Genomic DNA, 25,850 nt, shown 5'->3' on the forward strand with positions numbered 1-25,850 from the left:
CCTTGTGCTCCTTCTTACATACTACAGCTTCTCTATTTTTTCTTCACTTCTTGTGGTATCAGTGCCTTAAGAATCTAGGGTACTCTTCTAAAAGCTTCCCAGGCTTGAGACAATTTAAAGGGGTCAGAATGTCTCATGTGGTGCTTTCAGATTAATAGCGAAGCATTCTCTAATTTTTACTCACCACTCCCTTCCTACGTCTCCCTTCAGTCCCCTCTCCCTTCTCCCCTCTCTGTGTCCTAGCCAGAGATTCCTCCAGGATAAATAGGAGAGCCTTCACTTCTGAGGGATTTTAAGCCAACAGTCTGGAAGAGAAGCCTTTCCCTCCAGTTTACATGGCTTTGCATTTCAGGAGGGGAGGCTACCTAATGGAGTGGAAAGAGAAAAGACAGAATCACATTAACCTGAGTTCAGATTCTGGCCCTATTAGCTGTGTGTGTAAAGTAAGGCTTTAATGTTTTCATCTGTAAGATAGGGGCTCTACTGCCTGCCTCAGTGGATTACTGAGAATTACTTGGGGTAATGTGTATAAAGTACTGGGCACCTAATAGAGGCTCACTAAATTTTAGTTCCTTTCTCTGCTCCCCATAGATAGAAAACTTAGATGAAACTTGCCTACCAATTTGCTAGGTCAACTCAGTGCAATTCATTCATGAAAAAGTAGTGAAACCCTATCATTCCCAGACACTGTTGTATACACTGGGTGAGGCATAAAGACAAAAAGCTTGCTCTCAACAAATTGAAAAATCTAGTTGAAGAAACACATACCGACAGTTACAAAGCAGTGTGACGCTTGCAGGAACTGAGGGAATCTCCGGGTACAGTGGGATCACAGAAATGGCTCCTCATCCAAACTGGGCTCATTGGAAACAGCTGCCAGAGGGAGGGATGCTACACTGTGGGGGTGTCGGGAGGGATGAATTCAAGTTATCTGGTGGGTTGTGACGGATATGGAGTGCTTTAAAACCAGTCATCTCCGCTCCACGACTTGGTATCCTGTGGGAGGTGGAAAGAGGTAAGGGGAGGGTTGAGGATAAAGGAAGGCAGAGTCCAGGTAAGTTGAGAGGTCTTTGGAAACTTTCCTGCCTTTATGTGAACCTTTTAAAGTGGCATTCCCATAAATCAGAAACATGAGGCCAAGGTGAAATTCTTGGTTCCTTGAGACCATCCATTGTTGAAGATGACAACGCGTTAGTAATGTGTTGACTTATCTGCCCTGGTCCACTGCTAGCCTCACATGTTGTCAGTCTGCCCTCCTCTGCCCTTGGGGGGACTTGGCACTCTTCCTGTCACCACTGCCACTGTCTCTCACTCTCAGTGAAGTGCACTGAATTTACAAAATCCCCTTTCTGTTCTTGTAAGCCATTGGGCCCAGCTAGGAGATCATGTACTATGCTTTGCCTGTTAGAGGAAGTAATCACAAAAGTACCAGTTGTCTAGAGCAGCTTAAAAATACATATGAACTGAGTGGCATTTTTTTACTTAGAAAACTGAAAATGATTTTTTAAAGTGCTGATATTCAGCATTGATAAGGGTATAAAAACAAGCATTGTAGAAATTGGTATAATCTTACCAAAGGGCAACATGGCAGCATTTGCCAGATGTTACCCCCGCAAAATGTGTGTTATCTCTAATCTAGCAGTTCTGCTTCTAGGAGTTCATCCTAAAGAAAAAATGGGAGGTGCAGTATGATATAGTGATTAAAGGCTCCACTCAGTGGTCATACAGACGTAATTTGAATCTTGACTCTCCCACCAATTTGCTGTGTGGCCTTAAGAACGTTGCTTAGCCTCTCTAACCTTCAGTTTTCTCATCTGTAAATTGGGGATGATGATAATTCCTACCTCATCGAGGGACGTAAATTAAGTGGGAGAATCTACATAACGTGGCTATCACAAGTGCTCATACTAATTGATCAATAAACACTGGCTGTTATATTAAATATGGGAGTTTGGTATATAAAAATACCACTTATAATAGTGAAAAACTGGAAACAGCCTAATCCTCTAGTAACAAGGGATTGGTTACATTACAGTCCATCAAAAAGTGGAATATTTTATTGCTACTAGAAATTATATTCTAGAAGATTATTTAAAGAAAAATGTTCATTATAGGTTAAGGATATAAAACTAAATAAGAGATGGGCCTACTACAATTTTTTTTATGTTATTAGCACTGAATGCTATTTAACATGTTTAGAACAGTACCTGGCGTATTGTAAATGCTCAACAGATATTTATACACACAAACACAGTGGTGTTACAGATATATTTTCTATAAGCATGCATTTTCTAGTCAGAAAAAAAAGGTTAGAGAATAAAGAATGTTTACCAGTGCTAGGGAGTAGAATTATGAGAGGTCTTAATTTTCTATTTTTTGTTCCCTGTAATGTTTGTGTGTTTCAGTGGACATACACTGAAGTAAAATTTTAAAATAGTCTAATTTGAGGGTGGGGTGGAAGGAAACAGTCACAGTTGAACAGAGTTCATTACTACTAGCCAATTGAAAGCTGATACCGTGTGTCACCTGAAAAAGCACATAGGGTCATTTCTCCAAAAAAGATATACAAATGACCAAGAAAGACATGAAAAGATGTTCAACAGCATTAACCACTGGGGAAATGCCAATCAAACCACAGTGAGATACCATTTCACACAACTAGGATGACTAAAATAAAAAAGACAATAACAAGTGTTGACAAGGATGTAGAGAAATTGGAACCCTTATACATTGGTGGTAGGAATGTGAAACAGTGCAGCCACTGGGGAAAAGTTTGGCATTTCCTCAAAAAATGAAACATAGAAACACCATGTATGACCCTACAATTCCACTGCTAGGTATATATCCAAAAATATCGAAAGCATATGTTCATACCAAAGTGTGTATGAGAATGTTCATAGCAGCATTACTCATAAAAGCCAAAAAAAAAAGTAATACCCCAAATGTCCAGTATCTGAGGAATAGACAAACAAAATATGGTATATCCATACGGTGGTCTGTTATTCAGCCATAAAAAAGGAATGAAGTTCTGATAAATACTATAACATGGTGAACCTTGAAAACAATATGCTGATTGAAAGTAGTATTCCATTTATATGACATATTCAGAATAAGCAAAGCAGATTAGTGGGTGCCAGAGGATAGGGGGAATGGGGAATTAGAGGACTCCTAATAGGAATAGGGGTTGTTTTGGAGAGGATGAAAATGTTTTGAAATTATAATCATCAGAGATAGGCAAATGAAAACCACCTCACTCCTCTCAGAGTGGCTGTCATCAAAAAGTTTATCATCAAAAATAACAAATGTCGGCAAGGATGTAGGAAAAAGGGAACCCTAGTACACTGTTGGTGGGGATGTACATTGGTGCAGACACTATGGAAAACAGTATGGAGGTTCCTCAAGGAACTAAAAATAGAGCTACCATATGATCCAGCAATCCCACTCTTATTTTTTCATAAATGCTGCTTTTCTTTTTATCATTCCATTTGAAATTCTTTAGTTTGCAGATTTAAAGAATTCACTGCTGAATTTTGTCTTACCTACTTAAAAAAGCCATTTATCATTGATGTTAAGTAAGTTTGAGACAGATAGTGAAAGTCATGAGCACTTGAAAATTCCTGTTATTCTTGCATCATGTTTTTGTAGTAAACCCTTAGAATTAAGTAGTGAACAAAACAGACATGGTCTCTGCCCTGATGACACTTACAGTGAAGAAGAAATAATTACATTGAGTCTATTGTTGAACAAATAGTAAGTTAGGTATAATACAGATTCATTAAATGCAAAAGAAAGTTTCCACCAAAGTGATCTCTGAATTTATATTTTTCCTTCAATATAAGCATTACTTGAAAATGAACACCCAAATGTCTATCATTATTTTAGAATCTGTCTTTTCTATGTGTGTGCCAGTCAGAATGTGATCAAAGTCTAGGGAAAGGTCCGTAAATTCTGCGGCAGTAAAAAAAAAAAAAAAAAAAAAAAAAAAACAATTACTTTATAAAAGAAAGGGAAAATTAGAATTTACTGAGCTTCCACTAAGTGCAAGCTTCCACTAAATGACAACACTGTGTTGGGCATTATATACAAAATATTGGTAGGAATGGTGTTGTCAAAACAAGAAATGAATCAGAAGAGAAATCCAAAGCATTAATGGAGAAAGTAAAACCTTTGGCAATTCCTTATTTCACTTCCCTTTTTTCTTCCTACAAGATTCTTCTTGATGAACTATCTTCTACTAAACACTGGGCGTCCATGCATGTTTCAGACCACAGTGGATTTCACTACCGCCAGTTTTTATTAAAGTCTTTGGTTAGCCAAACTGTGACAGATGGTTCTGTATTGGAGCAAAATACGTTGAGAAGTGAGCCAGCTATAGTTCTTCCAAAAGATGAAGAAGCAGTGGCTTCAGCAGAGGAATCAAGGATAAATCTTCCCCATCTTCTAGAAGAAGAAGTTGAATTCAGCACTGATCTTATTGATTCCTACCCAGGACATGAAACCCTTTGGTGTCATAGGTAAGAGAAAGGAAGATCTATTTCCTGCATAAAACTGTGTGTGTCCTTATGAGAGCTACAGAAGGTCTTACATCTGACTCGTGCCTACTTGGGTAAATATGGTAATCTGATTGTGGAACTTTGCTTGAGTGCTTCAGAGGAGTTTGTGTTACCATATACTCCTGCTCATGGTCATGATCAATATGAAGTTCCTCATGCAGATCTTTGCCAACGGCTCAAGGTGGTGGCGTTCATCCTTGACTGCGCCACAGAATAAGGTGTGTTACTTTCAAACTAAAGAAAGTTTCTGGACTCCCTCCTTGGAGATCCTGATACTTAGCATATCTGGGATGGAGTGCTGCCATCTGTTTTTTAAAATATAAAGAAAAAACCCTGACAGGTAAATTTGATGCACAGTCAGGGCTGAGACCATTGATTAGACCCTGAGAATAGTTAGACATTTTTATTGTTCTTCCCAACCGTGATGGCCTGCAGATTACTTTACCTTAAGTATAATCTCTTGACACTTTTTGCTTTTTTAAAGTAATATGTACTTTGGGAGTGAATCAGGATTATTAGGAAGGAGTGAAAGAGGGTTAGCAACCTCATAACTTGAGTTTTAAGAACCTTTGACTGTACTTTTCATGTTGAAATGAAATCCAGGTATGGGAACCCCCGATTGATTTATTTTGGATTATCATTTAGTTGGAGGCATCTCTGGCATTATATCTACAGATTTTACTTCAAGTTACAGGATTCTGTTTGTAGACAAAAGAGTTGCCTGTGTTAGGCAGGAGGTAGGCATTTTAAATATTTGTGTATTTTTTAAGTTAAATGTGATTTGTTCCCTTTTTCCAGTCTAAATATATTTGGAAGATATATTAGAAGATGGAAGACAGTCCCCCTCTTTGGCATCTTCATAAATACAGAATTTTCTTTTTCCCTTAAAAACAAAACATTTTTATTACACATTTTTAGGAGAGAAGATAGATCTTGACTTGCATGTTTTGTTGTTACCGATTTTTTATTGCTGTTTTATATTTAGACACATTAATAGCAAGACTCAAAGAATATTAAAAATTATATTTGTGTTTGAGAGAGAGCTAGATCATTAGAACAGAAACTTTCTTTTTTTATATAAAGATTAATTGGAGTTTGGAGTAGGGAGAAGAGACAGTTGGGATGACCTGTATATTACAGGAATGAATTATATTTTCTACTGATTCAGTGCCCTTAAGCAGTTTATCAGCCCTTTTAAGATTTGTCCTCTGTAAAATGGGTGTTATATGCTCCTTTGTCTGCTCCCAAATAAGCTGGGAAAATGAATAGAATTCTCTTTCAAGGGCTTAGAGTTATTAATATGAATGATGAAGTGTAACAACCTAGAAACTACCTAAGGTAGTTTACCTTATTTTGTACAGAGATGTGCACCCCTTTGAGTCACAAATTTTGGAAATTAGGCACATGGATCTTCATTTTTAACAAATAACTCCAGATGATTCTAAGGGCAGGAGAACTCTCCTTAGAGGAAGAACAGGAACTGTGTCTTTTAACATACTTTTCTCAGAGCCCAGCACATCTCTACTGCATGTCGGTGTTTAATAAGACTATAGTGCTGGATTTAGGGGAGAATTCAGAGGGTTTCTAAGATAATAAGTCCAACCACAGCAGTTCTGTTCTTATTAAAGAAAGTATTGGATAGAGGCCATACACTAAGCCTCTAGAGGAGCTAATATTTAATTCTCTTGTTTCTGAAAATCACTTGTCTTTTAGGATATCAATGAGGTTAATTTTTGGTTTTGTTTTATATTTTAACTTATAGCAGAGATTGAGCTAAGACCCATTTCTAGTTTCATATTATAGTAACAGGTGTAACAACACCAAGTGATTGTCATCATCTCAGTCCATTTTTTTTAAACACCTTCGGGGTAGTATTCTTTCTCACAAACCTGTAATCTGGGTTTGTGAGGCTCTGTCCAAATACCCAGAGACTACATCTTAACTATTCTTCCTCCTTCCCCCAGATAGCTCTGGGTTACGAAGGGGGCACTGAACTGAGTACTGTATGTTTTAAGATTATCAACTTTTTTGTCTTTTCTGAAAAGCTTGACTTTGTGATGTGATTTTTCTTTTTCTATTCTCTTCCTTACCCTCCTCTTTCACAGGCGGCATGTTTTCTACCTTCAGCATCACTTAAATGGTAGGTTTCCTCACAGCGTGGTCCAGTTGTCACCTGCAGACAACCCAGGGGGGACTTTGAGTGACTTGCACCTCATCCCAGCAGGACCGCATACATCTCAGGCAATGGAGGTGGATGGACTCAGTGACTCTAGCAAGCAAGGCTATTCCCAGGAAACCAAACGCCTGAAGCGGACCCCTGCTCCAGACTCCCTGGGCCTGGAAATGGAGCACAGGTTCATCGATCAAGTATTGTCCACCTGTCGGAACGTGGAGCAGGCCAGGTTTGCCAATGCATACAGGAAATGGCTGGTTACATTGAGTCAATGAAAGAGGTGGATTAGTCCTGCAAGGTTCCCCTTTTAGTGCAATATTGCTTTCCTTTCTTATTTACATAGTTGCATGAACTGTTTGCTATTATTGTCTAACTATATGTGCTTCATCTTTAGGTTAAAAGTCCATAGTAAATCTTTCATTTTATTTATTTTGTTAAGAACTGGCATTCCTTTGGGGATAAAATAATTGTGTAGTTCCTTCCTGCTGAACAGTGAGTCTTAATTTTTTTCTTTTAAATTTCTCATCCTTTATATTCCTGTACTTGAGGCTTTTCTCATTTGGTTCTCCAGATTGGTTCACACACACCTCAACCCACCTCAGTGTGGTTGCTGCATAGGCTAGTTTTTTTTTTTTTTAATTAAAAATGTATGTTGTAGTTTAGCTTAAGAACAATACAAATTCAAAATTACTTGATCTAATTGTTGTTTTGAGAATCAAATGGCCAGATGGATGGATGTGTGAAAATACACACCATTTCTCTTTCTCTAGTATGTTCTACTCAAGTCATAGACCAACATAACCAAAGTCAGAAGTATTGGAATTTATATGAACAACATGCTTCCAATATAGTCCATTTTAAAAATGGTTATTTTTAAAAAAAATAATTTTAAGAGTTTATGTAATTGTAGTAGAAAATTATTTTTACTACTAGCTTTGATAGGTTGTTTTTACCTCAATTAAAATCAATTTTAAAAAAACCTAGAATGCTGTTTTTAGTTATTACTACTTACTTTCCTCCAGATTCACCATGAAAAATGGGAAGCTTATGCATAGAAATGTGTCCATTAAAAATCTTCCTTTTTAAAATTTAAGTTATTAAGGATACACTGGATAAACTATAAAGTTTTTGTGAAGTGATTATTAAAAGTTTACTGGCAAAAGCCAGGGGGGATGAATAGTTTTGAAGGTTAGTTCTTCAGTCTTTATTTTAAAAAATAAAACAGTTTAAAAACTTTGATACTAAATTTATCAGGGACAACGTACCAAAGTATCCACCTTTTAGCTGTATCTTATCTTTTCAATAATAAGGGCTGGGTTTTTTAGGTAGGTGAGGCAGGTGTGGGGAAAGTTCCAGGTAATGTCTAATGTCTTAATATGAAAGAATGCTTTGCATTTCTTCTTTCCACACACCTTTCTCTTTATTTTCCCATTCGATTTTTTTGTCATCTCCACTTTTGTATATTTTTCCTTATCTGTTGTATTTCATGGATGTGTACTAAACATAATCTCCTCTCTGTTTCCAGTTAATTCCATACCCCATTAAACACACGCACACATACACACACACACAATATGAATATGAACTGCCCCTCTAAAAGTTCCCCTAATGATGGAAGTTGTCTATTATCTTGTGTGTGTTTGAAATGTAATAGTGGCAGAAACAAGTGTGACCACTATGCTTTGCCTGTTTTCCTCTTTATTTGCTAGGTCACCTGTAGGGTGAGAAGACAGATGTAGGGAAAAGCAGACCTCTCCTATACCACTGTTACGGAGACTCTGGACTTGAGTGAGGAGCATTTCTTTAAGGGAAAAGAATAGGTCCTTTACTTGTATGTCATGATTTTGTTGAGTGGCAAACTGTCAAGTGAGACTTAAGAACACCAAAAAAATTGTCTAGACTGGTCCTTGTAGACAGAAGCTGCCTGTCCTTCTCTCTTAGGGCAAAATTTACCCTTTTTTAGCTTTTTATAGTATTTAGGTGAGAAAGTGATTGGCATTATGAGCATAAATCTATGACCCTTTGTGTACAAAGCATATTTTGATTCAAATACCTCAAGGTCTACCTAGACCTCTATGGATAAAACTATTAATTTATGATTTTTAGCACCTGTGGGGCTTGGGGGGCAGACTACACACAGATGACATGGAAGATTTAGCACATTCCACTAATATATGTTGCCAAATTCTGGCCTCACTCAGTATTACCATTCTTCCAAGCATCATTTTAAGTATCATCATTTTAAGTATTAAGTAGTAGGGCTTCTTATGCTTTGATGTGAGAGTGTTGAGACATGAATACAGACAATCCTCTGTGAAACATCAGCTAAATTTGATAATGCTCCACATCTTTTTATACCTTCCACAGAGTCTCTTGCCCTTCTTTGATGTTAACTGCCTTCATGTGTTTTAAGTCTCTTAACCCACCCTTACATGAAGCCATGCAGTCCTTTAATATATCTTGGTCTCCTGTCTTCCTAATAGCTTTAAGTAGGGAGTAAAAATACAAATATCCAAAGGATACTGTTTATATCTGACTTTTGTGTGCTGCTTTATTTCTAAAATTTGCAGTTTTCAAGTGTTCATTCACTGAAAAACCTAGTATTGCCCTGGATGGTTGTATTTTTTCCCTAAATGGTTCACATCTAAACTCACTAGCTGTAGCATGATATTATCTCTTGGAATGAATGAGCTCATGCAGTGGAAAGGATGTGTCTATTTTTAGGGACTCATTAGTCTTCACTTATTTTTCTATAAATATGTCATTGTTAAAGGAAAAGATGATTTAGATTGACACAAATGTCATCCATCTTTCACTGGAAGAATTGTAGGCCATCCTGTGGATCAAGAATACTACTGACAAGCAAAAAAGCAATAAGATCTGTAAATATCTCTACCACTACCCCTCCCCAACCTGACTTTTTTTTTTTTTTTAAGTGTACCTATTTTGGTAACATGGTGTTCCCAGATTCTGTGTGCCTTGCACATTGTAAGGACTCATTAAATATTTATTAAATTTATGAATGATTTAACTGAAGATGAGAAAGATCAATCATGAGTGATACATAGAGTGAGTTATGATTGAGAAATTGATGGAATAGAGCAATGGATTGTGAATGAATGATGTACTCTGCCTTCATGATACTTAGGGGGAGCTATTGCATATAGAATAAGTTAATTTAGATTTTTTTCCTGCATTAAACTACTTTGTTTATGCTTGTTAAATCCCAGCCAAGAAATGCAGCTGTATAATATCAATTAACTGTACTATAATGTATATTAAAAATTCATAGAAAAATGAAGAACATTTGCAAGAACACTACTTTCTATTCACTTATGATGTTGGAGGACAGATCTTGCCAATAGAGCCATAGCCACTCTTGGAGTATCTGAGGAAACTGATTTCAAAGACGTGTTGATCTGTATCTGTGCATGAATAGTCATTTTAGACTCAAAACCCTTTCTTTTCTAGGTTTTAGCATTTTATTACCTCTTTGAAAACTCTGGGCCCAGACTTTTGAGTCATATCTCTTATTCCTATGGTACAATTCTAATTTAAATTAAAGGCTTCATTATTTATCGGATTAAATATACAGGAGGTCACTCAAAGCCACTTAAGTCTTCAGATAAGGGCTTATGTAACACAAGATGTGCAAACAAAAGTTCTTGGATTTTCATGTGGCATTTTGTAGGAAAGCATATATGGTGGTAGGCTATGTCATTTAGATATATTCAGGTCATGTGAATTCATGCTTGTTTAGACACATACCTACATGTGTGTAAAAACTTTTAATATTTTTGAGAACAAATTGTCAGCCTAGTATTTTTCTCTTAATAGCACAAGATGGTATCTGACATGAGGGCTAAATATAATTTAGGAATGCAACTACCACTTGCTATGCAGCAATCTCATTTCTACCTTAGTTCCCCTGTATTAGAGAAGATGCTAAATATTTAGTTTATCAAAGGAAGTAAGAAACACTTTTGTTTTTGCAAAAAGCTTTTGTGAGCTTAGTTATTTTGTTACTAGAAAATTATATTTTAAAACTTTAAAATATCTAAAGTATGCTAGAAAATTTGAGCAGCATTGTAACAACTGAACTTTTTGTCTTCTAAGTAAATTTCTCAAATAGAACTGTGCAAACCCTAGCACTTTACGTGCTGCCGCCTCCCTGTACTTGAGTATACTCTGTAATGTGCTCCTTTTTATTAGAGAAGTTCATGGAGGCACAGGAAAGCATAGGCAAATTCAGTGTTATAAAGGCAGTGAGCAGGAAAAATCAACCCTGAGAATTCTCCTTACCATCACACAGTGTCTTTTAAAAAATAACTGTATATACTGTGTTCATTCGAGTGCCTTTCTTTTTGGGGGAGCAAGATTATATTTAAGTCTAACATTTAGGTAGAAAACAAAGGATGAAAATTTTATTAAACAGTTGATTGACTCATTATTTTATTTATTCCACTTGCTAGGCATGGCCCAATGGAATATTTTATCCTTAAGTGAGTTACTGATAAGAGCAGGAAGGATGCTTTGGTTTGCATGTCATTAGTTATCATTTTTAAGCACCCTACCAGGAAGAATTAGTTCTTTCTCAGTGACAACTAATGTTTTTGGGGTTGGAGGCCTCACATTTAGAGGACGGCATATGCATAAAGATCAGCCAAAAACCCTGTGCAGCCCATGTTTAAAGGGAAACAGTGGCCCTCTGCCCTAAAAGAAGCGCCATACAGTTGTCCTAAATGAATCCTTTGCCTCATCTTAAGGACTTTTAAGAACCCCATCCCAAATTTAGTCCTACGTAAGATAGTTGAGTGGGGGGAAAAATGGAACCTTAATCTTTTCAAATATTGGAGGAAAAGAGGCAAATACTGAGATGAAATTTAAAATGTGGCTTTTTATGTATTTGGGTATGGAGAGGGGAGGGATAGGAGTTCCATATTTCCAGATAGCCAATAATTGTTAATTGTAATTTCATTAAAATATATAGCTTAAGATGCCAAAGTGCTTTTCGGAGAACTGTCGAATAATGTATTCCTAACGGACAGCAATAGGTCATGTTCATAGTGGAAACAGAAAACTGTTGTGTCAGTTGTGGATCTGGGGGGTAGGGACTTCAGGCTCCCAACTTTGACTTCTGTATTCTCACTAGGCCATGTTAACACTGTAAAACCAACCCTTTACTTAAAAAAAGAAAAAAAAAAATAGAGAGCAGCAGCTTACTCTGCTGATGAAATCTTGTGCTTCCAAGAATATTAGCTATATATAGCTTGTGCTTTCTGGACAATAATATGGTCCACAAAGCTAACCCTGGCATTTCTTTTTATTAATCTGTTATTATTTCTCAGGGTGTAGGAGATTTAGTAAATTTAGGATAAAATTTTATATTCAGTGGCCAAAAAAAGGCAAAAATATGCTAAGTATATTACTAGCTCTTAAAATTTTAGTATAGATAGTATTTTTTTATAAACTACTACCAGTGCAGTAGCTCTGTGACTGCCTCATTGTTCATCTCACTGCTTCAATCCCTGTGGTTCTATTATGAATGTTCTCTTACACGTGTCTTCTACGGAAATGGCTTCTGTATTGCATTATTTTCCATGTTTTGCAGAGGTAGGAGTGCTTTAGTTGACATCAATCTCAGTTTTTAGAAATTCTATTGAGAAAGTGATTACTGTTGGTTTTCAAACTGACAACTCTTTTGCTTCTTAAAACTTCAGTTTCCCTGAAAGAGTGCTTTGTGTCAGATCTTGTACACGTTCCGTATGTTGCATAAAGCCTTGCACCTTGTAGGAATTCAACAGGTCAGAATTGTTAAAGGCTAGAAAGTTGAAACTAGCTTATTTATCTCTGTCTTATCATCGTTGTCCACATTCTTAACTTCAGGAGAAATACAGTATTGTGCTGAAGATACATAATCAGGTTCAAACATACAAGGCAAAGATATACAGCTGTACAGCATTGTAAGTGCAATTTAGATACTTTTAAGGCATACATATGTGTGCGTATTCACATATATGTATATATATTTAAATGAGATTTGGAATTTCAACTTATATACTGGTTTTACAAAGAATTTTATCCAAAGGACTTTTATTTTCATACTTGCTTGAAGTGCTTCTGTTTAAAGGCAGTTTTCTTTATTAGACCAGCCCCCTCAAGCAAAGTTGGAAACCTAACACAAGTGCCCATTTGCTTGAATTAACCAGATGTTGCTGTAAACTGTTTATAGTAAGTCTTCGGTTGCTTGCGAACCATGACATTTTGACTTTTCTTCCATACCTTTAGGGAATCAGCCTTAATTTAAAGTATGGCAGTCACTTTCCTCAAAGTACTATGCAGCATACTTCAAATGTTTATTTATCTTTATAAAGTGATCAGTAATAAATTTGAGGTTTTTCAGTGTCATAGGGATGAACAATTTCACATGTCCAGTTATTGACTCATACAGCATTCTGTTAGAAATGCTAATATGTTATCCTCCCTCACAAATGTCATTTTGCATTTGGAGCAGATATTTTTTTTCTTGTTGGTTGAAGAATGAGTATAGGCTGAATGCAATCATAGTAGGTGCTTAATAAATATTTAGTTGATTATTAATCTAACATCAAAGTAACAGCTTTCAGAAAGGAGACTGTTGTCATCTTTTCATTGAGGAGTATATTTTTAGAGTAATATATGTTTGAAACTGAAAAATTTTCTCATTTGACATGAATTATTAGGCTTATTTAGGTTGGAGTTAGTAACGTGTAATAAAAATGCTGTTTATGTAGAAATGGTCTGAAGACAGGAGATGTGAAAAGTTTAAGTAGTATCTCTTTGTGCAAGGCACATTCATAAATGTGATTAAATGTCTTAATAGGCTGCTGAACTCTAGAGAGAACTGCTGTAGTCTTCTGCAATCATTGGTATATCTAATATTATCTAGTATAGGTACTGTTTATTTCTCCCTAAATCTTGGTTACTTTCCAGTGTCTTAAAAGTAGTCATGGGCTTCCCTGGTGGCGCAGTGGTTGAGAGTCCGCCTGCCGATGCAGGGGACACGGGTTCGTGCCCGAGTCTGGAAAGATCCCATATGCCGCGGAGCGGCTGGGCCCGTGAGCCATGGCCGCTGAGCCTGCACGTCCAGAGCCTGTGCTCCGCAAAGGGAGAGGCCACAACAGTGAGAGGCCCGCATACCGGGGGGGGGAAAAAAAAGTAGTCATGGTAAGGTATGAAGTTATATTAAATAACTTCTACTTGTTTTTTGAGAACATGTTCAAAATGAAGGAGAAATTTTTATGAATAATATAGTCGTTTCAGAGTCTATTAATTTGTGGCTTTCAGAGCATTTTTGACAGACTTTACCTAATGCAAACAGATTTAAACAGTTTAAAAACAAGCATTCCAACCTGAGCTGTGAGAAGCAGCGTGTGCAGCACAAGCGTATTTAGGCATTGCCTCCTGGCGAGGTTCTTGATGCATGGCTATGACGCTGGCTTCTGACTGAGGTCACCACTGTTGGTATTGTATTTTGGTGCTTGTTGTTCCTAGGAAAATAATGGAGTATGTACTAGGTTAACTTGTTTTTTGAGTTGGACAAAATAAAAGATGAGGTATTATGAATATACCAAATATTTATATCCTCTACTACAAAAAAACTAAAAAAGGAGGAGGGGAAGAAAATGATAAAAGAGCAATGATCTTTTTTTTTTAATAGCTTCTAAAAACCTTTTTTTCAATCCACGTCTCTTGGACACTAGGTAGTTGCTTACTTTAACACTGAGGGACTTTAAGGGATAGTTCTTAGCTACTATATTCTGCTATTAGAATCCGTTATGTGTGTTAATTTACATTGCTTGAAGATTCTCCAGAAAATGGAGCATTTAAGTAGGTTGCAATCAGTGTTGTTTTAAGATTTTCTTTTAGGTTATGGTTAAATGGACAAGTTACATGTATGATCTGTGGTGCAAGGTCAGATCCTGGGCATTAAAGATAAGTTTGGCTAACTTATTTTACTGAAGATACTAATTGTCTTCACTATTAAACTATTTTCCCCCAATATAACAGTCTGCATTGAATTTCCTTTAGCTCTAACCATATTCTAGTTGACGTTTTTTAAGGATTAAATATTTTGTGAATTCTTTTTACACTTAAAATGTGTAATTGCAGAGGCATAAAAATAAATTTTGCAATAACGTACATACAGAGTGTGTTTACGGTGTTCTGAGAGTTAGTACTCCAGAGCGCTTTAAATGTGATGCTAAGTGCTAAGGCTGATATAATGACTATAGACATCTGTATCAGTGCTATCCAGTAGAAATAAATGTGAGCCACATATGTAATTTAAAATTCTCTAGTAGCCACATTAAAAAAAGAAACACATAAAATTAATATTTTAATTAACCCAATATATTAAAAATGTTATCTTTTAGGTATGTAATCAATATACAAAATAGAGGTGTTTTACCTTCTTTTTTCTCCATAGTAAGTCCTCAAAATTCAGCGTGTATTTTGCACTCATGTGCATCTCAGTTCTGACTAGCTACATTTTAAACACTCAAAAAGCCACTTGTGGATGAGGGCTGCTATACTGGACAGTGTAGATTCATAGAATACAAAGTATGGCTTTACTTTAAATTGGAGGTGGTGAGGTAGGCATGAAATTATGGTACTTTAAAAATTATTTAGTATACTTAGAAAAGCATCGAACAGAATTGTCCACTCGTTTTTTTGTCTTCGTTTAAAATTTTCTCTAGAAGTAGGGTCAACCAGTTTCAATTTGCCAAGCATTATTTAAGAAGGAAGGATTTCTGTGCATGTAAAATACCATGATATGCTGATTATAACAACATATTATTAACAACACATTTTTCAATGTGTTCACTAAATTCTGTCCTGTTTCTTCAAAATAATAGCTTAAATTGCATGTTAATTATATATCTGTACCTATTTTGTTTTTATATTATTGTTATAATACAATAATATGTATTAACAAACAGCCCTCGGATTCTAATCTGCCTATGCAGCTGTCCTCCAGTACTTACTGGTATACATATTAAGTTGTAATAAGTGGCAGAAAAGTAGAATGAACTTTTTTTTCCATTATATTTGTTTTTATCATGTGACCATGTACCAAGCCAGCTATAAATTATTGTATTTCTGTAGAATATGGAAAATAGTGTTTATGTCTTGTCTTTGCTAAATGTTTGCAATTTCTAAGTAAACTTTTCATCTCCTAAAATGAGTGTTAAGTGTGATTTTATTTTTACTTGTGGTGGTGTTTTAAACTCAACTTCAGTCTCCCAATTTGTCCTGTTTAATTGCTGTGATAGTGGTAGTTGGGTGGAGGTGTGAACTGTTGTCTGTGTGAAGCCAATGATTTGATTACCTACATTTGTAAAAAGAATTTAAACATATCACTTGTGTCTAGGACATTAAAAAAAAATGCCAAAAACAAATTAGAGCGCAGTTGTCTTTAGGGTGCATTAACGATGACTAGCTGACTTGTGAAATCATCATTATGACTACATATGCTTTTTTCCAATATACTTCAGATGAACGTAGGAAGCAGGGAATTACTTGGTTATTTCAGTGTTATACCCCATGTTTTCTTTTTTGTTTGAAATATCTTTATTGGAATATAATTGCTTTACAACATTATGTTAGTTTCTGCTGTATAACAAAGTGAATCAGCTACATGTATACATATATCCCCATATACCCTCCCTCTTGCGTCCCCCTCCCACCCTCCCTATCCCACCCCTCTAGGTGGTCACAAAGCACCGAGCTGATCTCCCTGTGCTCTGCAGCTGCTTTGTTTGCAAATATTTTCTCCCATTCTGTGGGTTGTCTTTTCATCTTGTTTATGGTTTCCTTTGCTGTGCAAAAGCTTTTAAGTCCCATGTGTTTATTTTTGTTTTTATTTCCATTTCTCTAGGAGGTGGGTCAAAAAGAATCTTGCTGTGATTTATGTCATGGAATGTTCTTCCTATGTCTTCCTCTTAAGAGTTTCATAGTGTCTGGCCTTACATTTGGGTCTTTAATCCATTTTGAGTTTATTTTTGAGTGTGGTGTTAGGAAGTGTTCTAATTTCATTCTTTTACATGTAGTTGTCCAGTTTTCCCAGAACCACTTATTGAAGAGGCTGTCTTTTCTCCATTGTATATTCTTGCCTCCTTTATCAAAGATAAGGTGATCATATGATCGTATGTGCGTGGGTTTATCTCTGGGCTTTCTATCCTGTTCCATTGATCTATATATCTGTTTTTGTGCCATTACCATACTGTCTTGATTACTGTAGCTTTGTAGTATAGTCTGAAGTCAGGGAGCCTGATTCCTCCAACTCCATTTTTCTTAAGATTACTTTGGCTATTTGGGTTTTTTGTGTTTCCACACAAATTGTGAAATTTTCTGTTCTAGTTCTGTGAAAATGCCAGTGGTAGTTTGATAGGGATTGCATTGAATCTGTAGATTGCTTTGGGTAGTAGAGTCATTTTCACAATGTTGATTCTTCCCCAAGAACACGGTATATCTCTCCAGCTGTTTGTATCATCTTTAATTTCTTTCATCAGTGTCTTACAGTTTTCTGCATACAGGTCTTTTGTCTCCTTAGGTAACTTTATTTTATTAGGTATTTTATTCTTTTTGTTGCAGTGTTAAATGGGAGTGTTTCCTTAATTTCTGTTTCAGATTTTTCATTATTAGTGTATAGGAATGCAAGAGATTTCTGTGCATTAATTTTGTGTCCTGCTACTTTACCAAATTCATTGATTAGCTCTAGTAGTTTTTTGGTAGCATCTTTAGGATTCTCTGTGTATAGTATCATGTCATCTGCAAACAGTGACAGCTTTACTTCTTTTCCAATTTGGATTCCTTTTATTTCTTTTTCTTCTCTGATTGCTGTGGCTAAAACTTCCAAAACTATGTTGAATAATAGTGGTGAGAGTGGGCAACCTTGTCTTGTTCCTGATCTTAGTGGAAATGGTTTCAGCTTTTCACCATTGAGAACGATGTTGGCTGTCGGTTTGTCATATAGGGCCTCTATTATGTTGAGGCAAGTTCCCTCTATGCCTACTTTCTGGAGAGTTTTTAACATAAATGGGTGCTGAATTTTGTCAAAAGCTTTTTCTGCATCTATTGAGATGAACATATGGTCTTTCTCCTTCAGTTTGTTAATATAGTGTATCACATTGTTTGATTTGCATATATTGAAGAATACTTGCATTCCTGGGATAAACCCCACTTGATCATGATGTATGATCCTTTTAATGTGCTGTTGGATTCTGTTTGCTAGTATTTTGTTGAGGATTTTTGCATCTTTGTTCACCAGTGATGTTGGCCTGTAGTTTTCTTTCTTTGTGATATCTTGTCTGGTTTTGGTATCAGGGTGATGGTGGCTTTGTAGAATGAGTTTGGGAGTGTTCATCTGCTATATTTTGGAAGAGTGAGAAGGATAGGTGTTAGCTCTTCTCTAAATGTTTGATAGAATTCGCCTGTGAAGCCATCTGGTCCTGGGCTTCTGTTTGTTGGAAGATTTTTAATTAGTTTCAGTTTCAGTGCTTGTGATTGGTTTGTTTATATTTTCTATTTCATCCTGGTTCAGTCTCAGAAGGTTGTGCTTTTCTACGAATTTGCCCATTTCTTCCAGGTTGTCCACTTTATTGGCATATAGTCACCTGTAGTAATCTCTCATGATCCTTTGTTTTTCTGCACTGTTACTATTCATCAGGGATGAGCAAATCAAAACAACAATGAGATATCACCTCATACTTGTCAGAATGGATATAATCAAAAAGACAACAAATAATAAATGTTGGCAAGGATGTGGAAAAAAGGGAACTCTGTACACTGTTGGTGGGAATATAAATTGGTACAGCCACTACGGAAAACAGTATGGAGTTTCCTTAAAAAATTAAAAATAGAACTACCATATGATCCAGCAATTCCACTGCTGGGAATATATCTGAAGAAAACGAAAACACTAATTTGAAAAGATATATGCACCCAGTGTTCATAGCAGCACTATTTACAATAGCCAAGGTATGGAAGCAACCTAAGTGTCTATCAACAGAGGAATGGATAAAGCAGATGTGGTATATATATACAATGAAATATCACTCAGCCATAACAAAGAACAAAATTTTGCCATGTGCAATAACATGGATGGACCTGGAGGGTATTATGCTTAGTGAAATAAGTCAGACAGAGAAAGAAAAATGCTGTATGTTTTCACTTGTATGTGTAATCTGAAAAATAAAACAAATGCATGAATATAAATGAAACTGACTCACAGAGGCAGAGAACAAACTAGTGGTTACCAGTGGGGAGAGGGGTGGGGGGGGAAGGGCAAGATAGGAGAAGGGGATTAAGAGGTACAAATTACTAGGTATAAATTAAGTAAGATATAAGGATGTAATGTACAGCTTAGGGAATAGAGCCAATATTTTATAATAACTCTAAATGGAGTATAATCTATAAAAATATTGAATTACTATTTTGTACACCTAAAACTAATATTGTAAATTAACTATACTTCAATTAAAAAAAGAACTGATCAACCGCAATAAATGCCCAGTAAACTCAAATTTTAAGTCTAAAATTAAAACAAAATCCTAACAATGGAAAGATAAACTATGAACTTGAGGCAACATTTGTAAGCACGCCACAAATGAAAAAATGAATGTTGTTGTTCTTTATACTTTACCTCCAAATTTTTTGTAAGCTTAGGGTTATTTCAAAACAAAAAAAATTTATAAGCACCCTTGATATATGAAGAATTCCTGAAATTTGATAAGAAAAACATCAAGAGCCCAGTAGATGAATGGGTAAAGGGTATAAACAGATAGTACACATACCCACAAACACACACATACACACACACACTCACAAAAAGACAAAAAGTTACCTTAACAGGGCAGAAAAATATCAGTCTTAGCAAAGAAAGGCAAATTAAAATAAGACTTCAATACCTATCAAATTAGCAAAGGTTTTTGGTTTTCCCTGTTTTTAGTAATAATATCAGATATTTGCAAAAGTATAATAAAACATGTACCCTTTCTCTTTACTGGTGGGAGTGTAAATAAGAATAAGCAATTTCGTCATTTGTATAAGGACTCTTGACATCCTTGAATACAGATATCCCACTTCTAGGAATCACCCTAAAGAGAAATCCTGAACAAAAGAAAAAGCTTTATATATAAAGATGTTCACTAAGAATTATTTATATTAATGAAAATTTGAAAACAACTTAAATGTCAAGCTATACAGGGGGGTTATTAGATAAATAATAAAATATCAACTAGCTATTAAAATGTTTACAAAGAAGCTTTTAAAATGATGTGCTAAGTGAAGAAAGCAAGATGCAAAATTGTCTCTTTTTTTTGATGTGGACAATTTTTTTAAGTCTTTATTGAATTTGTTACAATATTGCTTCTGTTTTAAGCTCTCGTGTTTTGGCCACGAAGCATGCGGCCAAAACACCAGGGTTCAGTGCAGGTTCAATCCCCGAGCAGGGATTGAACCCACACCCCCTGCATTGGAAGGCAAAGTCTCAACCACTGGACCACCAGGGAAGTCCCACAAAATTGTTTTTACAATATGATCACATACTTGTAAAAATGAAGAAGTGGGGAAAAAAGATTTTTAAAAGTATAGGCTAACAGTAGTTGTTTTGAGTGGAGAAGCTGTGAGGAATTTTGTTCTTTCAATTCTTATATTTACCAAATTTTCTATGAGGAGAATATATTAGCTTATATTTTTATAATATATAATATGCATAAACAATCACTGCTATGTCTGGAACAGCAGGGAAATCTCACAGCATGTGCTCATTACAGATTCCTGGTTTCTAACTTTAATAAAGAAATTCAATATGAACTTTCAAGCCAATGGTGACAGTTTTTCCAATTCCTCTGGCACTAGCAGCCATACAGAGGTCAGGTATATAAAAAAAAAAGTTGTCTGTGAGGATACGGGGAGGGGGAAGTGTAAGCTGGGACAAAGTGAGAGAGTGGCATGGACATATATACACTACCAAACGTAAAACAGATAGCTAGTGGGAAGCAGCCGCATAGCACAGGGAGATCAGCTCGGTGCTTTGTGACCACCTAGCGGGGTGGGATAGGGAGGGTGGGAGGGAGGGAGATGGAAGAGAGAAGAGATATGGGGACATATGTATATGTATAAGTGATTCACTTTGTTATAAACCAGAAACTGATGTACAGTTGTAAAGCAATTATACTCTAATAAAGATGTAAAAAAAAAGTGACCAGAAATTCTCTTGCTTGGCACTTCAGTGCTATAAGACACCTGATGACTAGTTGGGCCTGAGGAGGAAAAAGCATTTTTAGAAAAAATACAAGTCTATTAAAATGGACTAACAGTATTTTTTTATTTGCTCTTTTTCTGAACTACTTATTCTGAGTATAAGAATAATAAATCCTTGTTATAAACATTTCAAATGTTATAGGTATTTATGATAGAAAGAGTGACTAACTTTACTATAGTTTGGTATATGTTACTCCAAATTTTTGGATGAATATCTAACATTTAAAAAATAATGGGATCATTCTAAACATACTGTTTTGTAACTTGAATGTTCAGTTAACAATATATTGCAGACAATTTCCCTTTTAAGAACTCATGGGCCGCCTCCCTTGTTTTAATGATTTATAATCTTCCTTTTTTGGTATACTATAGTTTATTTAACCAGTTCCCTATTGATAGTCATTTCAGTTACCATATCATTATTATAAACAATGCTACACTGAATAGGTACATGTCTTTGTATACTTGTACAATGCAAAAATATCTGAAATGTATGACTATTTTACAGTAAGCATCCATCACTCTTGAGTATTTCTGTGTGATAGATTCCTAAATTTCAGGGTCAAAGTTTATTAGCTAAGCAGTCCTTTAAAAATATTGTTTATACTCACATTATACAGTAAGAGTGTATAATGAAAATGCCTGTTTTCTTACATCTTTAACAAGGTAGTATATTATCAAGTTTTGTTTTGTTTTGGCCAATCTAATAGATGCAAAATATTACCATTGTTCCTTTGTATTTCTTTAATTATTAGAGAGGTTGAGCACCTTTTCACAGATCTGTTGGTCATTTGTTTTTCTTCTAGGAATTGGCCTTTATTGTCCTTTGTATTTCTATTTGTTTCCTTTTTCTTGTTGATTTGTGAAAGCTGTTTTTATATCAGGGAAAGTAGCCCTTTATTATGTTATATGCATAATTTTCTAAGGTTTTCTTTTGATGCTTTGTTTTCAATTTTTTTGGTACAGAAATTCTTTAAGGTTAATGTACTTTCATTGGTACTTTCTAATTCTGGGTTTGTGTCATGCTTAGAAAAGCCCTCTCCACTCCAAGATTATAAATAATATTCACTGTGCTTTCTTCAAGTATTTTAATCTCTTCATTATTTTACATTTTTATTTTTGAAGTAGGTGGAATTTATTTTGATATAAGGAGTGGGATCAGGAATTCCCTGGTGGTCCAGTGGTTAAGACTCCATGCTTCCGCTGCAGGGGACAAGGGTTTGATCCCCGATCCAGGAGCTTAGATCTTACATGCCCTGCATCCCAAAGAGTGGGATGGAGATCCAGTTTATTTCGTCAGAAATGTCTAGTCAGCCAACCTAATAACACTTATTAAATAATACATCTTTCTGCACTAACTTGAAATGCCACATTTATGATGTCCTAAATTCTCATATAGACCTTGTGTATTTCTGGGATCCATTTACCTTTGCTCCTGAGCCAGAAAGTGGCCATTTATCTTTGAGTAAACACACTCTCAGTAGAAAAATAAAATACTTCTGTTCTGGAGTTGAACATCCCTTGACTGTATGGAAAATTCCCTTTTACTAATTTATCTTTCAAGATGAATCTTCAGTCTTGGGTGATATGGTCAACATGGCTAAAAGAGTCAAATTTGGTATCATGCCCAAGTCACCATGAGCCTTACCCACAGTTTCTTACCCTACTCTGTTTGCCAAGTAAGGATCAATACAGTTCATCTCTTATCTCTAGCCAGAGAGTTTGCTGTGGATAAATAATAGAACCACGAATTGAAAGTATTGTCTACAATAAAGGTTGGTAACGTCAATCTAAGCTATGGAACTTTCTCTCTCAAAGATGCTCTGAGTATGAGCCAATGTGGATGTTTAGATTCACATGCATAGATGAGAAACTAAGAATCTCTTTTTCCAGCTACTGAACCTAACCCTATGTAGATTTACACTGAACACATAAAAATAGATACAGTATTTCAGTTTAAGGGAACATTTCTGAATAGAGTTCACATAGAATCAGTGATAGGGAGATTTGCCACAGTCTGCTTTCTTGCCATAGTGTGTGTGTCCTTTTGTTTCTTCAGTTCCCATAGCATGAAGGAAAGGAATGACCCTGTAGACCACCATCTCAGTACCTTAGATGGAATGCCATATTGTGCCTCTCGATTCCATTCTGTAGGTTTTGTGTGGTGACTCACTCCTCCTATGTAGCACTCTGTATGGCCGACTTACCTATTAGAGCAGATACGATGTCTAAGGTCCATAATACTTTAAGGAGCCCATAAAAATGTCTTAATTTCTTTTAAAATCAGAGGCAAAAAAAATTTTAAGTCAAAGAAGATGTTTCATTATATAATATTAATATATTCATCTTTGTACCAATATAGTTATAAAATGTATTCTTTAATATTTTTTATGAAGGAAAGGGCCCACAAAAGTCATGATACAGCCTTGTCTGTCTCTCAAAAGATGTCTTACAAAGGGAATACTAAACATTTTAGATCTTGCATCTCTATTCTCCTCCTGGAAATTCACAATTAAAGGTTCATAGAAGCCTTGCAATAAATTAAGAAACAAAACAAAAACAAACTATAAATTTTAGCTTCCTTCAGGTTGTTCAGATTTGTGTAATCTTGGAACTTTTTTCTTCCACATAATAACTGCTGCCTTCCACCAGAACTAGTGATCCATAGAAGAATTTGGGAAATACTTAACTTTCTATTACATTAAGATTCAACATTGATCAAGAGAGTCTATAGCTGAAATCTCTCAACCATATATTATTTTAGCAAACTATACAGAAGCCTAAAGGATTATTCTCTCTTCTATGCAAACAGAATTAAAATGCATACCTGATTCTCTTTGAGCAGCATGGTAACAACACAGCTCTATCTATCCACTTGGCAGGAGAATTTTATTGTTGCACAAGTTGTAGATTTATGCTACACAGTTCACTGAGATGCATTTCAATTCAGTTTTCTTGATAGGCTTGCAGTAGCGTGAGAATGAAAATAATTCTCAAATGACAAGGAAGGGTGAAAAGCTGCTTTCCTGAATTCCAGAACATGTTATTCCTTAACCTATCAGACCTTATTAAGAGTGACTTAAAATCTGTCAGCTCTCAAAAGGTTTCTCCAGTAACAGATTTCTTGGTTCCGTCTCAGTTCCTGCAGTTCCCGTAACCACAGCCTATTCAATTTAGCAGTGCTCGGCTGCATGAAGGCTGAAATTAAAATGTGCTTTCAAAATTCAATCCATAGCAAAACTGACCTAACTTAGAAGCATCTCCACAGTTAGATTTAATAAAAAGATAAGAGTTTGACATGGAAGGCCAAAGAAGGATAAATTTCTCTGAGAAATAAAAGTAGAAAATGTGTTTTTTTTTTTTTATGTTGACTAATGTCCTTTTTAAAAAGTCAGTTTACTGTTTGACAGAAAAATTCAGAGACTTCTGAACCAGGAAAAAATAGAAAATATGAACAGACCAATCGCAAGTAATGAAATTGAAACTGTGATTAAAAATCTTCCAACAAGCAAAAGTCCAGGACCAGATGGCTTCACAGGTGAATTCCATCAAACATCTAGAGAAGAGCTAACACCCATCCTTCTCAAACTCTTCCAAAAAATTGCAGAGAAAGGAACACTCCCAAACTTATGCTATGAGGCCACCATCACCCTGATACCAAAACCAGACAAAGATATTACAATAAAAGGATATTACAGACCAATACCACTGATGAATATAGATGCAAAAATCCTCAACGAAATACTAGCAAACAGAATCCAACAACACATTAAAAGGATCATACACCATGATCAAGTGGGATTTATCCCAGGGATGCAAGGATTCTTCAATATACTCAAATCAATCAACGTGATACACCATATGAACAAACTGAAGGAGAAAAACCATATGATCATCTCAATAGATGCAGAGAAAGCTTTCAACAAAGTTCAACACCTATTTATGATAAAAACCCTGCAGAAAGTAGGCATAGAGGGAACTTTCCTCAATATAATAAAGGCCATATATGACAAACCCACAGCCAACATCATCCTCAATGGTGAAAAACTGAAACCATTTCTACTAAGATCAGGAACAAGACAAGGTTACCCACTCTCACCACTATTATTCAACATAGTTTTGGAAGTCCTAGCCATGGCAATCAGAGAAGAAAAAGAAATAAAAGGAATCCAAACTGGAAAAGAAGAAGTAAAGCTGTCACTGTTTGCAGATGACATGATACTATACATAGAGAAACCTAAAGATGCTACTAGAAAACTACTAGAGCTAATCAATGAATTTAGTAAAGTAGCAGGATACAAAGTTAATGCACAGAAATTTCTTGTATTCCTATACACTAATGATGAAACATCTGAAAGTCAAATTAAGAAAACACTGCCATTTACCATTGCAACAAAAAGAATAAAATACCTAGGAGTAAACCTACCTAAGGAGACAAAAACCCTGTATGCAGAAAATTATAAGACACTGATGAAAGAAATTAAAGATGATACAAATAGATGGAGAGATATACCATGTTCCTGGACTGGAAGAAGCAACATTGTGAAAATGACTCTACTACCCAAAGCAATCTACAGATTCAATGCAATCCCTATCAAACTACCACTGGCATTTTCACAGAACTAAAACAAAAAATTTCACAATTTGTATGAAAACACAAAAGACCCCGAATAGCCAAAGCAATATTGGGAAAGAAAAATGGAGCTGGAGGAATCAGGCTCCCTGACTTCAGACTATACTACAAAGCTACAGTAATCAAGACAGTATGGTACTGGCACAAAAACAGAAATATAGATCAATGGAACAGGATAGAAAGC

At 35.7% G+C, this 25,850-nt stretch overlaps 1 protein-coding gene across 2 annotated transcripts in view; it reads left to right on the forward strand.

Annotated features, from left to right (window-relative positions):
* Positions 1–15,949, forward strand: part of PTAR1 (protein prenyltransferase alpha subunit repeat containing 1) — a 48,136-nt gene extending 32,187 nt beyond the window's left edge. For both annotated transcript variants that reach the window (XM_067744196.1, XM_067744197.1), the window contains 2 exons: positions 4,210–4,514; positions 6,659–15,949. In XM_067744196.1, coding sequence (XP_067600297.1) covers positions 4,210–4,514; positions 6,659–7,001 — 648 coding nt within the window. In that variant the 3' untranslated portion in view covers positions 7,002–15,949. The remainder of the gene's footprint in view (positions 1–4,209; positions 4,515–6,658) is intronic.
* The last annotated feature ends 9,901 nt before the right edge of the window (positions 15,950–25,850 follow it).

Source organism: Pseudorca crassidens, chromosome 7 (genome assembly GCF_039906515.1).
Source record: "Pseudorca crassidens isolate mPseCra1 chromosome 7, mPseCra1.hap1, whole genome shotgun sequence".
Classification (NCBI taxonomy): domain Eukaryota; kingdom Metazoa; phylum Chordata; class Mammalia; order Artiodactyla; family Delphinidae; genus Pseudorca; species Pseudorca crassidens.